At 56.4% G+C, this 16,860-nt stretch overlaps 1 protein-coding gene across 1 annotated transcript; it reads right to left on the bottom strand.

Annotated features, from left to right (window-relative positions):
• Positions 1-13,630: 13,630 nt before the first annotated feature.
• LOC148220701 (uncharacterized) lies at positions 13,631-15,801 on the bottom strand. Its single transcript, XM_088180982.1, has 7 exons — positions 15,728-15,801; positions 15,347-15,461; positions 15,056-15,196; positions 14,695-14,871; positions 14,403-14,558; positions 14,141-14,242; positions 13,631-13,792 (listed from the first exon to the last, which is right to left on the bottom strand). The coding sequence occupies exons 1-7, from the start codon at positions 15,799-15,801 to the stop codon at positions 13,631-13,633; spliced, it is 927 nt and encodes a 308-aa protein (XP_088037108.1).
• Between the last annotated feature and the right edge of the window lie 1,059 nt (positions 15,802-16,860).

Here is a 16,860-nt window from a genome sequence, read left to right as displayed (position 1 = left end):
ATTTTTGAATACTGTGGCAGCACTGGACACATTTTGGGCTCAGATGCCCCCAGTTGTGCCCACAAGAAGTTTTTTTTGGCTCCCGGGAGGGTTTTGTGGAGCTCCTCGCCTTGGCCACTGCACAGGGATAGGCATTGGCCAGCCCTGCTCTGGCCAGCCCCAGCTGGCAGCCAGGACCTGAGGCTCCCCCCGCCCGCTGGGATTTGATTCTCGCAGCTCTCGAGCTGCTGCAAAGGTGAAAATTCTTTCTGTGGGGGAAAAAGTCCTGGCTGTGGTTTGCTCAGCCCTGCAAGAAGCACAAAACCCAGGGTGAACACAAACAGTGGCTCTGCGAGGGCCTTTGATGGTTTTCAGAGCACGGCTGGCTGGAAACCCCCCCGCAGGGGCAGCTGCGAGGGAACCAGTGCGGAAATGCAGCAATTGATCATTTGGTCCCTGTGCCCAAGGCACTGAGAGAGCCCCAGAACTGCTGCAAATCCCACGAGGATCTGTTCAACAACCTGACCAGGACCCTCCTCCTTCCTGAGCTGAGCAGGCAGAGCTGAACAAAAACCATTTTTCCCGGTTTAATCCAAAATCTGGGTTTTCTGTCCAATAAGAGAGACAAACGTCCTGTGTCCCCTGGCACTGGGGGAGGGAATGGGGAGCCCCTGTGGGTACTGGAAACACTGAGACTGGTAGCTCTGGGCAGCCCTACATGGGATCCCCCACTCGTGGCCACCTCCTGGGCAGGCTGGACACCCACGAGAGCCAACGAGATGGGGGGCACATGAGAGGTGCCCTCGGGCAGGGGCCTGCAGTGTCCCCAGTGGCCCCACTGCCCCCTGTTCCCCCAGTGTCACAGCACATTCTTGTGGCTGTCACTGTTGTCCCAGTATCACTTGTGGGGTCCCAGCAGCTCCTCGTGGTAACCTGGGGATGTGGGGGGGGGGGGGGGCCCTGAGAGAGACTCCGGGGTTGGGGACCTGGGTGGGGGTGACACCCGTGGGTGACGTGTCCCTGTGCCCCCCTGTACTCACCCCCTGCCCTCTCGGTGCCCACGATGTGCGGGTCCAGCACCGCCCCCTCCTCCGGGGGGGCCGAGGGCTCCTGGGGAGGCCTGCGGGGATAAGGGGGGGTCTGTGGGGGTGCGGGGCTTCCTGCACTGAGGGTAAAATGGGGGGTCAGACCTGGAGCCCCCCACTCACCTTTCCTGCTCCTTCCTGAGGGCTGCAAAGGAAAGGGGGGAGGGGTGACTGTGGGGGCCTCAGGGCCCTTGAACACCCTCGGGAACCCTGACTGCTCCCTGAGCCCCCAGACTCCCCCAAAACCCCTAACAGAACCTCCAACAGCCCTGCATGACCCTCCAGGACCCCCCCAAATCCCCCAGGACCCCCAGTTGAGGTCTCTGAGGGCTCAGCTTCACCCAAGTCAGGAGCTGTTGGTGCCACCCTATGCCCCCCCCCACTCTGGGGGTCTTCACCCCAATCCCTGGGACCCCCATGTCCCCCCATTGTCACCCACCCCGGCGGTGCCACCAGCGACAGCCCCCGATGACAGCCAGGAGCAGGAGCAGGTACAGGAGGGTCCTGCCGACATTCACAGCCACTGCCGGGGACAGAGGGGGACACACCGGGGTCACCCTAAGCCCCGGGGGTCCTGAACAGCCCGGTGAGCCCGTGTGACCCCACCTGTGATCCAGTGTCCCTGTGGTGTCACCTCCAGGGCCAGCTCTGGGCTGAGTGCCCGGAACACGCGGTGCCCGTCCTGTCCCAGCTGGTTGGTGGCCACGCACTGGTAGGTGCCCGAATGTCCCACATCGACGGCCCCAAGCTCCAAGAGGGGACCCCGGGCCACCTCGTGCCCGTCACGCAGCCAGGTGAAGGTGACAGGGGCTGAGCCCACCTGCACCGAGCAGCGCAGGGTCACGGGGTGACCTGGGCACACCTGGAGTGTCGAGGAACCAGGGGTGATGGTGGTGTTACTGTATGGACTAGAAATCCTGAATATTATAATATAAAGTGCATAAACCATAATAGTAGTAGTAATGCTAAGGCTTGGAGACTGCAGTTCCCAGAGTAGGCCCTGGGAAACTAACTTAGCAATGTGCTGTGCTGAGAGCATGCAGAACCGTTAGTGATAAGGTTAAAGTATAAACATAAATAAAGTACTGGTGGTGGGCAGTGGCGTAAGAGAGAGATTGAGGGGGAGAACACTATAGTCCTAAGGCAGTGGCGCCAGAGAGAGATTGAGGAGGAGAACACTATAGTCCTAAGATAAGCAACCATGTAGGATTTATGACGCCAAAATGCTATCTTCAAGGTGAATGTATCTATAGAAGAATGTGTACTTCTGCACATAAACCATTTGCAAAAAGGGTATAAAAAACCCTCTAAAAAGGGAACCAGTGGGATCCTGACTTGGGACGCGAGTCTGCAGGTCCCTGGGCCCTGAATAAAGCACCGCATAAACTGACACTCTGTTAGTTTGTGTTTTACTTGGGGTTTCGGGCAGCAGTTTTGGCGACCGCGGCAGGACTCCGGAGGCGGCAGGGGCGGTTCGCGAGCTGATCTACTCCACGCCGGCACCAGGTGATTTCTGGGGAGACATCAACCTGTGCCCGACCCCGCGCCTGACGGACGACTGTGAGGTAAGCCCGCAAGGTGCTTTATTCTTTATTGAAAGGGAAAGCCCGCCGATTAAGACGGGACGGTGATCCCACACCGGGGGCAAAGGACATCTTAAAGGTTGTGGAAAAGGAAGCCTAGGCGCTGGTCGTCAGACGCAATAGTGATTGCGCAGATCCAGCACTTGCCACTCGCGGCGACGAGAAAGGCAAGAATTGTGGTAAAGGGTGTGTGAGTGTGGAAATAATAGTAAAGTGTGTGAGTGTGAGTGTTATGATGCCTTTTAAAACCTTTAAAGTTCTGGCTAGTTCGGGGATGGAAATTCCGAATGATTCACCCTTGGGCTGTTTCTTGCAACATTGGAAGGTGGGGAAATTTGGTCAAGAACTGAGTAAAAAGAAATTGATTGATTTTTGTAATCATGTGTGGCCCCAATACGAACCTGAGGGTATGCAATGGCCCCGAAATGGTACTCTAAATCCTGATATTATAACTCCTCTTATGCATTTCTTACAAAATAATGAGAAATGGGAAGAAATCCCGTATCTTGATTTGTTTTATTATTTGAAAAATAAGCCAGAATGGCAGAAGGAGTGTGGCATTATGGTCTTAAAAACAGCAACAGATGGTTGTGTGGGCTGCAAAGGGTGGCAAAAAGGGAAGGAGTATTCTGTTAAGTTGTCAGACCCTGAGGAGGATGTTTCTCTGTTGGTAGCACCTAGTACCCCCCCCCGGAAGAGAGTGAACCGAGTGAGTCGGACGAAGAGGTGAATGAGGAAGAAAAGGGGGGGGATTTAGAGAAAGGAAAAGTCGTTGATAAGCCGCGTACTCCTCTATGTGAAAGGACCCGTAGCGGGCGGGAGAAGAAGGGAAAAAGGGGTGCACAATTGATGGCTCCGTTGCGGGAAGCGGTTGGACCCCACGGGGAACGAGTAATGGTGAAAGTTCCTTTTTCTCCTAATGATTTGTTAATTTGGAAGCAGTCTGTGGGGGCTTATCGGGAGGATCCTGAACGGGCGGCAAGGGTAGTGAAAATGGTGATTAAAACACAGAATCCAGACTGGAATGATTTACAGGTTTTACTGGATACAATAATGGACTCTACTGAGAAAGAGATGGTGTTTAAAGCTATGAGGGAAAAGGCACGAGAAATGATTAGGTTGCAAATAGCGGACGGTACATTAAACGATTTGGTGCCGCGGGAGGATCCAGAGTGGAATGTTAATTCAACAGGGGGTTACCATAGACTTAAGGCTTATCAAGAATTGTTGATAGAAGGAATACGGAGCAGGATACCTAAGACGTTAAACTGGTCCAAGTTGTATTCAGTAAAGCAGGAGAAAAATGAGTCCCCGTCAGCTTTCTTAGAAAGGCTTAAGGAAACTGCTCGAAAATATACCAGTTTGGAAATTGAAGGGGAATCAGGGAAATTGCAGCTAGCTTTAATTTTTATGGGACAATCCCAAGAGGATATTCGGGAAAAAACTGCAGAAATTAGAAGGGGAAGATACACGGAATTTGGATAAACTTTTAGAAGTTGCGTGGAAGGTATATAATAATAGGGAAAAAGAGACTGCTAAGAAGCAACAAGCTAGTATGTTGGCAGTACTACAGCAGATAACGGGGAATGGTGTGTGGGGAGGTGGCCGGGGGCGCGGACGGGGGCGAGGAATGGCTAGGGGAGGAATTTCGATGGGTGGAAGGGGATTCCCAAACCAATTACAAATGGGACAAGGAAGAATGAGATTGGGATTGGATCAGTGTGCCTTGTGCAAGAACAGAGGACACTGGAAAAACGAATGTCCACTTAATCAAGGTATGGGATTCGGGCTGAATAGCAGGGAGGGGTTGATAAATAATTCAAGTGCAGTTCAGGGAGGGCCACAAGGTGTCGCCCAAGCCTTTATGATGGGAAGCTACCAGAATCAAAGCTGACTAGATCGGGATCTGAAGGTAGTTTTAGAAGTAGACGGGGAACCATTGGAATTTAGAGTAGATACGGGGGCTACGTATTCTGCAATTAACACCAAATTAGGACCTCTAAGTGATTCTACCATTCGGGTGGTAGGGGTTATAGGACAGGTGGAAGAAAGGGCATTTTTACGTCCGTTGGATACAAAGTTTGGGGGGAAAGAATTTGATCATCAATTTTTATACATGCCAAATAGCCCAGAATCATTAATGGGGAGGGATTTGTTATCAATGTTAAAAGCAAAAATAATCTTTGAAAAAGGAAGAGTAAAATTAGAAATTCCAGAAGATAATATAGCCAAATTATTTACGGTGAAAGAAGTAGAGGCAACAGAAATCCCCACAGAAATAGAACAGGCTGCACATCTGGACACACCATGCCTGGCACAGCAGGAAGTCTCACTGCCCTGCTGCTGCTGTCACACCCTGCAGGGCTGTTTCCCAGTCTGGCCTGGCTGCAGCTTCTCCCCAGCCTCTGCAGGAAGGCATTTGGCATCAGCTAACAGGGAGCCCAAAGTGCCCCGCGGGCCATGCACACCCTGAGATCCCTGCCATTTCCTGGTCTCAAGGTAGGTCAGGAGAGGTGCTGGTTTGGACAAGAGAGAGCCCTGTCATAGCCCCAAGAGCCTGGGCCTTTTCCTGATCCTTATCCATGTCTTTGACATGTATTGCCTCCTGACGAGGCCAATTCCCTGATATGTAATGGTTCCATCTGATGCAGCTCTACCTCTTCCTTTCTCAAGGGATGGACAGAGAGACTCTATGGAAGGAGGCATTTCCAGAAGAAAAGAAGGCAATGCTAGGCACGGGCACAGGCAGAGGAGGTAATTGCTGTGCCAGGCTCAGCCCTCAGCAGGGCTGTGTGGCAGCAGCTCTTCTCCCAGGGCATGCCCTTGCATGGCCTGGCAGCAGCCAAAGCTGGAGGTGCTTTGGTTTGGAGGCCTCTGGAGTTCGTTCCCAGCCCCTGGGATACGGGAGTCGTGCACCAAGGTGCCTCCTGCTGCAGCTGCTCCCAGAGCTGCCCTGAGTGCCCAGAGGCCCAAGGCACAGAAGCAGCCCCGAGTGGGATCCCTGCTGCGAGCCCAGGGCCACAGCCAGCCCTGGCTCCCGACTGGGCAGGGGCTGCACTGGATCCTGACAGGGCCTGACTCTGTCCCCTTGGGCTGGGGGAGCTGTCCCGGGGCAGGGAGCCTCGGGGCTGGCAGTGGCTGCTCAGGGATGGATTTGGACAGGGTCCCTGGAAGGAGCAACTGCCCAAGCAGCTGCGCTGCCCCCGGGCTCTCCTCCCGGCCTCCTGGGCTTTGTTGGGTGGCACAGCCTGTGCCAAGGGGTGCCAAGGTGCCTGCAGGTCCCAGCTGTGGGGGAAACAGAGAACATCCTGGCCATATCCAGCGAGCTGCCAGCTGAGCAGTGGAGCACAACACAGGCTCACGGTCCCCATTGCTCCCACAGATGCAGCCAGCACCTCAACACGTCTTCCCGATTCCCAGAAGGGCATTGGAAAGGGTTTCTGTCAGGGAACACGCTGTTGGGTAGAGATAATGGCAGGCCTCTTTGTTTTGGAGCTTGTCTTCATTTTGTGTGTCAGAATCTGGTATTGCAGGAAGAGAAAATGGTGAGTGTTTTGTTGCTCTCCCCCTCACACAACTTCATTTGATGGCTGCTTGTAGAAAGGAAACATTCCTAGTGAGGCTGCTGTGGAGTTGTGGATGGTCAGTGGTTGTCCATATAACTCTGCTGAGGGTTCTGCTGCAGCCTAGTGCTTTAATTGGCCTCTTAATTGCTGGGCCTTTTCCTGGGGAGCCCGCTGGGGCTGCAGCCAGTGCTGGCTCCCACTGAGGCTGCGTGGCCAAGAGCAGCCCCAGGAGCAGCAGGGCAGAGACAAAGCAAGGTGGGGAGGAGAAAGAGCAGGGAGCAGATTGCCCTTGGAAGGCAGACGAGCTCTGGGGCCCGCTCCTGGCCAGGGACCCTGCCCAGAGCCATCCCCTGCTGGCCGGGGCCCTGGGGGGCAGCTGTGCAGCTGGGTCAAGGTGTGCCAGCAGCTCCAGCCGTGCTGGGGAGCCTTGCCAGCCCTGGGCCCTGCAGTGCAGGAGGGTCCCTGTGTGCCAGCGGCAGCTGGGGCCTCAGACACTCCTCTCTCCACAGGAGCACTTCTGACCCTTCTCAAGACTGGCCGACGACTTCAGTCTGGTTAGACTGGATCTGTCATCTTGCATCTCCAAGCACGTGTGCGTTTTCCCTGCCACAACGGCAATACCAGCTAATTGCTGTGTATATGCTGCTACCAGCATGCTGTACAGGTCCCTTTGTCCCCAAAGGGACTGGCCCCACTCTCCAGCCAGGGCAGGAGGGGGAGCCTTCCAGCCAACACAGTGCTTGAGTCCAGCATCACCTTTGGACTTCAGCTCTGGTGTCTGAGTGGTACCAGCAGCACTGGTGGAGCTCCTTGTCTGGCACAGCCAGGGCTGGGCAGGCAGCAGCTGGGCATGGGGCTCCTGATACAGACAGACACCTCATGTTATCTTTGTTTTTCATTTTGAAACATTTAGGAATGTTTTTCATTTCCAGCAATTAAAAACAGTTTTCATAGAACATAAATCCGAAATGTTTATTTCCCTTTTCCCCAACAGTCCTGTATTTATCAAAGTAGTTTTGCAGTTACAGAAACTGTGATAATTGATAAAAGAGTTGTGTTAATCACAGAAGTATTTGGGTTAGTATAAACCAGAATACTAAGCCCTGAAGTGAAGCATGGACACTAGATAAAGAAAATTATATGATTAAATCATTCCGGTTTAAATCACCATGTTATGTTATGTTATGTTATGTTATGTTATGTTATGTTATGTTATGTTATGTTATGTTATGTTATGTTTTCCAAGTAAGTTGCATCTACTACCAGCTTGCAAAATCAGACTTGCCGATAGTCTTTCCTGCCTTTGTTTGATCAATTCTGCCTATCTCAAGGACCAGACTTCCAGAACTTCACTGGTGGTTATCTACAAGGACCACATGGTTATCTGTGAAACTGACTATCACCAGAGACTTTGTGAATTTGTATAAGGATGTTTATTTGACCGCCACTGCTTACCTGGCAAAATTATGACAGCTAAAAAACCAAAAATTATTAATTAGGGAGAGAAACCATAGTATAAGAAAAGGCTGCAGGCCAGGGTTCGGTGGAGCATGGAGTGGGCAGTGACCCCTCATGTTCTCCAGTGCTGCATTGCTCGATCTATATCAAATAAAGCAATCTAAATTTTGCTGAATATTGAGACTTTTTTTTCTCATTTATAACAAAACCTAGAATCCTTGGACTCTTCTGCAATAAATAATAAAATTGCATCAATTCTTAATGTTTACTCTTGCACAGGCTGGGCAAGACCGGCACAGCCCAGAAGAATTATCCCGAACAGGCTCAGGGCACTCGGGTACTGAGCACTCCTGCTGGAGTCCCTCCATGGGAGACACTGCCCGAAAGCTGGGAGGGGCTGCAAGGGGTAACCATGGTGGGGAAAGGGCAGAGGGGGAGAGCAGGGCTCCAGTGTGTCCTGAGAGGGGCTGACTGTGTCCCCTTGGGCTGGGGGAGCTGTCACGAGGCAAGGAGGATCAGGGCTGGCAGCGGCTGCTCAGGGATGGGTTTGGCCGGGTCCCTGGAAGGAGTGACTGCCTAAGCAGCTGTGCTGCCCCCGGGCTCTCCTCCCGGCCTCCCGGACTTTGTTGGGTAGCACAGCCTGTGCCAAGGGGTGCCAAGGTGCCTGCAGGTCCCAGCTGTGGGGGAAACAGAGAACGTCCTGGCCATATCCACCAAGCTTCCAGCTCATCAGTGGAGCACAGCAAGGACTCATGCTCCCCACTGATGCTGGAGACGTGCACAGCGAGATAGGAACACATGCTCTAAATCCAATTTGATGGATGTTGACAACTCTTCCATGTTGTCATCACAACACAGCAGATGCCAGAGGAAGTTGATAACTTCTGAAGGATGTGCTGGTAGGATCACCACCTTCCCAGCAAGCTTAACAGGTTCTGGTCCTCCTGTCCTTCCCATGCCCTTGTGGCCAGCACCAGGTGTGACCTGGGCTTTGCTCTCCAGACAGGTTTGCAGTGTTGACCCTGAGGTGATGGCCATGGAGTACAACCATAGCTGGGACACACTGCTCTGTGCTGGCACCCAGCACTATGCCGTGGGTCTGCTGGCCAGGTGAGACCGCCCATTTCCCCTCTGACCCCAACATTTGTGCCCAATGCCCGGGGTGCCCCACACAGTCCTGTGGTCATGGGCCAGAGAGCCTTGTCACCGAGGGATGGCCAAGCAGACTGGAAAAGGCTGGGAGACGAGGTGTCCAGAAGGAACCATCTCCCAAAGTGCCCACATGACCTTCAGGGATGCTGGGGAAAGACTGGAACTCTGTGAGTCTGTGCTGGGAGTGGTTTGCCTGCCCACCTCAGTGTCTTGGTGCCTTTTCTCCCCTACCAGGGAGATGCGTCATGTCTCCTTCTCTTTCTGATCGGTGATTTCCACACCACCTGCTTGGGTGGCTCAGTAAGGAAGAGCCATCCTGGGATCTGCCTGCCCTGGCATTCCTTGTGGAGGTGAGCCTGATGGCCAGCGCTGCCTCGCTGAGCTCCCTCCCAGCTCTCTGTCCTCTCATCACCACAGCTGCCTGGGACAGTGTCCGTGCCCTGTGCTGCTCTCGGAGCCCAGCCCTGTGTGGTTCCAGGCTCCTGCCGGCTGGATCCCATCACTGGCCTGTGCCTTTCAGGTCCTGGACTGCTTGGATTTCACTAAATGTGGTGGCAGCATCCTTGAGATCATGTCGAGGCACCTGCAGAACAAGTGCAGGGAGAGACGTCGCCTGGCTCTCAGAGGCCTTGTGGTGCTCAGCAAGGATCCCTCGACGGTGAGAAAGGGGCAGCGGCTGAAGCTGTCCTGGGGAAAGCAGCTCCTTGGGCTGTCTGGGCTTCAGGAGCTGCAGCAGATGGTCCCAGCTCTCCTGCCTCATCTCCCTCAGTTCTTCGGGACAGGCCTTTGGCCTCTGGGCCCTGCAGCAGCAGGGTGGGGTTGCAGTGCCAGCACGGTGGTGGTGCTGCAGCTGCTCATGGCTTCACAGCACAGCCTTTTGTTCCACATAGGCCAGAAAAATGTGCAGCCTGTCTCCAAGTCTTTTGGAGCTGCTGGGTGATGCAGATGGAGAGGTGATTGGCATGACCCTCCGCGTGTTCATGAATGTGCTCCAGGACAAAGCCATCTTGATATCCAGCACCACCGCCCCGAAGCTGGCCGAGGCACTCCTGGAGCTCTTTGAACACCTAAGGTTCTGCATCCCAAGCCACAGGCATTGGGTGCTTCCCAGAAACTTTGTGTCCTCTGCATTTTAAGGCCTTTGCCTTGGTGGGCCTGGAGTAGTTAGCGCTTAAGTTTTTCATTTTCCTCTAGGACAACAGCCAAGTGCAGCTGCTCTCCATTCACCTCTTCTGTAAAGTGATGGAATTGGTAGTGGGTGAGGGAAAAAAGTCCCTGAAGACAATTATTCACAACAGCCTGTACCCACTTCTAATCTACTGCCATGATGAGAAACAGCACCTGGTGAAGGTGAGGATTTGTGTGATGCTGGTGGATCTCTGGGAGGGGCTGGGCTGCCTCCTGCCATGGCACCTCCCGGGCTGCAGCCTCCTCCCAGCCTTGGCACAGGGACACAACTCCTGTGCCCTGAGCTGTGGTGCCATCTGCACATCTCTGCTGCTCTCCAGGCCTCTCGGGAAACACTGCTTCGTGTGACCAAGTTCCTGAAAAGAAGGAATCTCATGCAACTGGTGAAGACAGAGAAGCTCTGGAAGTTTCCGAGTGCCTGGTAAGGAGGGCCTGGAAACACCAGACTCAGCCTGGAGAAGGCCCCTGAGCACGGTGCTCACTGTGTGCACTTGGCAGCTGTGGCCCTGCCCAGTGCTGCACATGGCTCTTCTCTAGCCGCGGCTGCCCTCGGGGCTGCTGCCGCCCTGTCACAGCCGTGCCCTTGGGCGTCAGTATGCTGCAAGGGCCCGGGCTGAGCCCTGCCGGGCCAGGAGGGCGTGTGGCCACAGGGCTGGCAGCTGGCAGGCAGCTGTGCCGCTGGGCAGAGCCATGACACGCTCTGTCTTCCCAGTGCTCGCCGGGGCACTCATGAGGGGGAAGAAGGAAGAGCTCCAGGTGCTCAATGAAGGTGAGCGAGGACAGCGGGCTGGCAGCCGGGGCTGGCAGGAGGAGCTACAAGCCCTGTCCTGGCTGCAGAGGGCTATGCTCCTTGTGTGGACAAAGGGTGGCATGGGCAGAGCACACAGACATTTCAGGGGCATGTGGGGGATTTGTAGCCAGCAGCTTTGGGCTGATCCCGGTGGTCCCTGCTCCCTGCTGGCCATGGCTGGAGCGGGCTGGGATGGCCCTGGCATGGGGTTCTCGTTGTGTCACCACAGATCTGGGATCTGACCATGGATCTGTTCAAATCTCTTCCTGCTATTTAAGTCCAGACACAAGACGCCAGTCCATCATGCTCTCGCCAGGACAATTAAGCCCAGTTTCCCCAGAGAGCTAAAGAATTAGAATCATCTTCAGGATCCAGTGGAGCAGTGTCCCAAGAACACACCAGGAGACATTCAAGAGGGGACCACCTCTCCGGGCTGCTGCAGCTCCAGGCAGAGATGATGACTGGCACAGTTCTTGAGGCTTCAGCCCTCTCCCTGCCTGTAGATAGCTCCCTCCCTCTAGCCTTCAGACACTGCCCATCCTCTTTTTTTTTCTTTCCAGTATTTGTCCGTTTTGCCTGCTCCCTCCATCCAGCCTTCACACCCTCCCCATCCCCTTTTTTCTCTTCCAGATCATCCCCTTGCTTCACCTTCCATCAATAAACAGTTTGGCTTCTTCACTTTGCCTGCATCGCTGTGGAGCTCAAGTGGCGCAAATCCAGAGCCCTGGGACACGCAGGCCCCTCCTGCTGTTCTCTTCCGTGCCGTGGTTTCTTCAGACACTCACAGGAACGAGGACAGGTCACGCTGGAAAAGCCTCTGTGCTGAAGGTCCAGTTCCACAACACTGTGGAGTTAAAGGTCTTGCTCAGCACCCTGAAGCCCTGGGTTTTAGAAAAGCCAACCTGAGTATGCTCTGAACGCAGCTGGGAGGGATTCCAAGGCAAGCATGCACGGAGAGCAAAGGAGCTTGGAATGCTGGAAGGTTTCAAGAATAGCTTCCTGAAACCACAGCAATGCTTCATCACTGCACAGGGTCAGGAAGAGGGCAGAACCAGAGACCATCAGGGCTTAACGGGGAGCTTTGGGTGTGCCAAAGAGCACATGAAGCATCAGCACAGTGCCCGAGACTCGGACACGTGACCGTGCCAGTGTCCGGAGCACTGTCAGGCAGTGCCGGGATCCTGGGTGTGGTTCTGGTCCCCACAAGTGAGGAATCGCAGCCCCTGCCTCCAACCCAGTCAGAAAGACAAGCGAGACCAGAGGGAGGGCACCCTTCCATTCTCCCTTGGGAACGGCTGCAAAACAGCCTCTGCTTCTTCCCGGGGGAAGCACCAGAGCAGGCAGGTGTCAGAACAAGGCGGCTGGCTGGGAGCTGCCTATGGCCTCTGATACCCAGTTCCTCAGGGCTTCCCACTGCCCCCAGCCTCTCAGGTGCCTCTTCTGCCCTTGTAGCCTCCTAGCACAACTCAAACATCCCCCTCGTGCCTTCCCACTGCCTTGTCCCATCGGGGCCTCCATAGCCCCTCACAGCTTTGTGGATCCGTCCCCTCAGGGTCTCCCCCAGCCTGGCCAACCTGCCCGGCAGCAGCACTGCAACCTCACTGCAGCTCCAGAGGAGCCCAATCATGAGACACCACAGGAGCTCTCAGCAATCCAGCCAGCAACACCTGGGCAGGAGGACACTGATGGTGGTTCCCAGCTGGAACAGGGGTCGTGGCCATCTCCAGGCATCGGTCTCGCAGGGATTCCCGCAGCTCTAGCCCCTGCCCACCCGCTCTGTCACCAGCACAAAGGCTTCAGCAGAACCACCAAAGGCCAAGGGGCATCTGGCCATTTTCCCTACAACATTACATGCCTGGGCAGCTTGCTGAGCACAAGCACCCTTCTCCCCCTCTTCCCCAGTGCCCTGCAGACCCTTGGCAGCAAAAGAAAGCTCCTGGGAATCTGTCTATTCTAACACATCCTATATTTCTATCCTAAAACTAAAGAAGAAGAAGAATTGAACAGTCTTGAAGAAAAAGAAAATCCAACTGGCTCGGGTGGCCACAGCAGACAGAGCCTCCCAGATCAGCTCAATGCAGATCTCCAGCAGGACAGATGGCCGAGGCCTGACAGACGAGGCCGTGTATTCCATGCCCGGCGGAGCTGATCTCGCAGCCTCTGGAACACGGAGATGCGAGGCCGCTCCACTGCCCGGAGCATGCACCAGGTTTGAATTGCCAGGCTTCCGACGGCAAGGCTGGTGTTATCTGCCATCTCTTCAACGGCTGGAAGAGAGAAGAACAGGGCCACAGTGAGAGCCTGGATCTGTGGTGACACAACGAGAACCCCATGCCAGGGACATCCCAGCCTGCTCCAGCCATGGCCAGCAGGGAGCAGGGACCACTGGGATCAGCCCAAAGCTGCTGGCTACGAATCCCGCACGTGCCCCTGAAATGTCTGTGTGCTCTGCCCACGCCGTGTGGACCACCGTCCGCACAGGGAAGAGCCCTCCGCCGCCGGGACAGGGATTGCAGCTCCTTCTGCCAGCCCCCGCTGCCAGCCCGCTGTCCTCGCTCACCTTCATTGAGCACCTGGAGCTCTTCCTTCTTCCCCCTCATGAGTGCCCCGGCGAGCGCTGGGAAGACAGAGCGTGTCATGGCTCTGCCCAGCGGCACAGCTGCCTGCCAGCTGCCAGCCCTGTGGCCACACGCCCTCCTGGCCCGGCAGGGCTCAGCCCGGGCCCTTGCAGCATACTGACGCCCAAGGGCACGGCTGTGACAGGGCGGCAGCAGCCCCGAGGGCAGCCGCGGCTCCACTGCGCCGGGCCCGGATGCCGCTGCCGGGGCATCAGGCGGGGCTGGGGCCAAGCTGCGGCGTGGAGGGGCGCGGAGGTAGCCGGGGCTCACCCATGAACCTGATGGCCGCCTCTCGCAGGGGCTCCTGTGGGCTCCGCAGGTACGGCAGGGCCTGGCGCAGGTGCTCGGCCGCTCGGCTCCTGTCCTCTGCCAGCTAGAGACAGCGGCGGGAGGGAAGGGTCGGGCCGGGCCGGGCTGTGTCCCTTTGCCAGGCCCCGGCCTCCGCTGCCCGTACAGCCCTGAGGCGCGGCCAGCAGCCGCTGGCGCCGGGCTCGGCAGGGGGCAGAGGGCCGGGTGCTGCCCGGGGAGCCGCGGTGCTGCCCCGCCCCGCTGGGCCGGGGCTCCGTCGGCGCCCGGCTCGGGCCCACAGGAGCCTGGAGAAGAGCCCGTGCGGCCCTCGCGTGCAGCACTGGGCAGGGCCACAGCTGCCAAGCGCACACAGTGAGCACCGCGCTCAGGGGGCTTCTCCAGGCTGAGCCTGGCACTTCCAGGCCCTCCTTACCAGACACTCGGCGAACTGCAACAGCTGCTCCTGCTTCAGCAGCATCTCGAGATTCCTCCTCTTCAGGAACTTGGCTGCGCAGAGCAGGGTTTCCCGAGAGGCCTGGAGAGCAGCAGAGATGTGTAGATGGCACCGCAGCTCAGGGCACAGGAGCCACATCCCTGTGCCAAGGCCTGCAGGAGGCTGCAGCCCGGCAGGTGCCAGGGCAAGAGAGGCAGCCCAGCCCCTCCCAGGGGGACACCAGCAGCCCACGAGTCCTCACCTCTGCCACATGTGGATTCTTTTCCTGGCAGTGGAAGAAGAGAGGGAGCAGGCTCTGCTGCACATGTGTCTTCAGGGCCTTTTTTTCTTTCTTGAGTAGAAGAGTCAGCAGTGTTTGAAAGATTAATATGGACACCTGCTGCACCTGGCTATTCTCCTGTATGAAAGGAAGGAAAAAAGACTTCAGCATCGTGTGCTCAGGGCTCATCTGGACGCTGGCCTGCAAATCCACAGGGCACCGCCAATTGTCCGAGTCACACCCAGTGGCTGTGGCTGGGGGAACAGAACCTTACATGGTCAAAGAGTGGCAGGAGCACCTCAGTCAGCTGCATGGCAATAGGGCTGGGTAGCAGCATGGTGTTTTCCAAGACTATAAAGCTGAGTGCCATGACTGTCATCCTAACTATCTCGCCGTTTGTGTCCCGCAGCAGCTCCAGAAGACTTTCAGTCAGGCTGCACATTTTTTTGGCCTGTGCGGAACAAAAGTCTGTGAAACACCACCCTGCTGCCTCAGGCCGCAGAGGCCAAAGGCCTGTCCTGAAGCACAGGGGCAGCTGAACAGGGAGGCAGGAGAGCTGGGAGCAGCTGCCTCAGCACCCGAAGCCCAAGGGGCTGCTTTTTCCAGCACAGCTTCAGCAACTGCCCTGTTCTCACCATGGAGGGATCGTCAATGAGCTGCAGAAGGGCCCTGAGCGCCAGGCAACGCCTCTCCCTGCACTTGCTCCTCAGGTGCTGTGACAAGATTTGTAGGACACATTTCCCGCTTTGTTCACTCAGGTCCTGGTATTTCAGGATCTGAAAGGCACAGGGCAGTGGCAGGGGACCCGGCCAGCAGGAGCCCAGACAGCAGCACTGGGCTTGGGCACCGTCCCAGGCAGCTGTGGCGATGAGAGGACAAAGAACTGGGAGGGAGCTCAGCGAGGCAGCGCTGGCCATCAGGCTAACCTCCACAAGGAATGCCAGGGCAGGCAGATCCCAGGATGCCTCTTGTGTGCTGAGAAGGCGGAGCAGGTAGTGAAAGATCCGGGAACACAAGGGTAGGGAGACACGGGACATCTCCCTGGCAGGAGTAAAGGACTGTGAGCCAGGGGGACAAACCTCTCCTAGGACTGACTCCCGGAGTCCTGGTTTTTGCCCACCATCCTACAAGGGGGCCTGGGCCATTTGAGAGGCAGTTCCTTGTGGGCACCCTCCTCTCCCAGCCTTTTCCGTCTGCTTGGCCATCCCTCGGTAACAAGGCCCTCTGACCCAAGACCACGGGATTGTGTGGGGCACCCTGGGTACAGAGCACATATGCCGTGGGCAGAGGGGAGAGGGGGATCTCACCTGGCCAGCAGACCCATGCCACGGTAGTGGAGGTCAGCACACAGCAGCATGTTCCAGCCATTGTTGTGCTCCATTGCGGTCGCCACATCCTTATACTGCGTTTGGCAGAGCAGGAACTTCAGTGTCCGCACTGCAAACCGGTGTGCAGAGCAAAGCTGAGGCCATGCTGGGAGCACTGGCTCCTTGCCTGCGGACATGGCAGGGACAGAAGGACTGGCCTGGTGAACCTTTTGGGGTTGCTGGCAAGGCCGTGTTCTTCCTGGCATCCCTTCCAGAAGCTATTGACCTCCTCTGGTGTATCCAGAGTGCTGAAGAACATTTGGAAGAGCAGGTGGACAAATAGGCGGGGAAAATACATCGGCACTGTATGTGGGACACAGGGTAGATGGAGGATCTCCCACATCACCAGAGTTGCCTGCAAAGGACAAAGCACCCCGAGAGAGCGCTCAGTGCCGAGGTGTCGGTACGGCAGGGCCCGAGCATGGCAGGGAGAGGCCAGGGGAGACGCAGGGGGAGCACGGGGCCTGGTGCCCCTGAAGCTGTCCCTAGGCCAGGATTCAGCCCTGCACCTGAGACAGGGAGATGCAGAGGGGAAAGGCGGGTGGAGAGCTGCTGGAGAGGCGGCCTTGGGGTGAGCAAAGGCCACTTCCAGAAAACTCACAGCCAGGGCAAAGACACCAGTTCTGTCCCCGTCAGATGTGCATGTGCTGTGCTCTGGCCAGTTCCGCATCACGTCCAGGAGTCTCAGCTGCGCCAGCTTCGCAGTCCTGCTCGAGCACAAGATCGTCTTCCACATGGTCATGGCAGCTCTGTGGGGCCAGAGCTCTGTCTCAGGGCAGTCTCAGACACAGAACTGTTGCCTGGGCAGCAGCGGGGAGCTGAGCTGGCTGCCAGCTCTGCCTCTGCCCACTGCCCCTCGCTGGCAATACCCAGGCAGCCCAGCCCTGTGGGGACAGGCCCCTGAGGGTCAGGGAGGGAGCATGACAGCAGGCTCAGGGACTGACATGCCAGGGCTGGGAAAGGGAGCAGCTAGAGGGCCTGGAACTCTCTGTTGTTCAGACACCTGGAACAGTCTGTACAGGGTCTGGGCTGGTGAGCCCTGAGCCCTCTGGGCAGGTGGGCCCCATACCTGT

Source organism: Sturnus vulgaris, chromosome 31, assembly GCF_052056855.1.
Source record: "Sturnus vulgaris isolate bStuVul1 chromosome 31, bStuVul1.hap1, whole genome shotgun sequence".
Taxonomy (NCBI): domain Eukaryota; kingdom Metazoa; phylum Chordata; class Aves; order Passeriformes; family Sturnidae; genus Sturnus; species Sturnus vulgaris.
Note: the sequence above shows the minus strand (reverse complement) of the source record. Positions and strands in the feature narration are given on the sequence as shown.

Bases quoted from the DNA above. Each gene is read 5' to 3' on its own strand.
- LOC148220701 (XM_088180982.1), bottom strand. From the start codon at position 15,801: ATGGAGCACAACAATGGCTGGAACATGCTGCTGTGTGCTGACCTCCAC. The intron at 14,559-14,694 runs GTAAGGTTCTGT...CCTTTCATACAG, and splicing joins TCCTGCCACTCTTTGACCAT to GAGAATAGCCAGGTGCAGCA. The intron at 13,793-14,140 runs GTAAGGAGGGCC...CGCTGTCTCTAG, and splicing joins TGCAGTTCGCCGAGTGTCTG to CTGGCAGAGGACAGGAGCCG.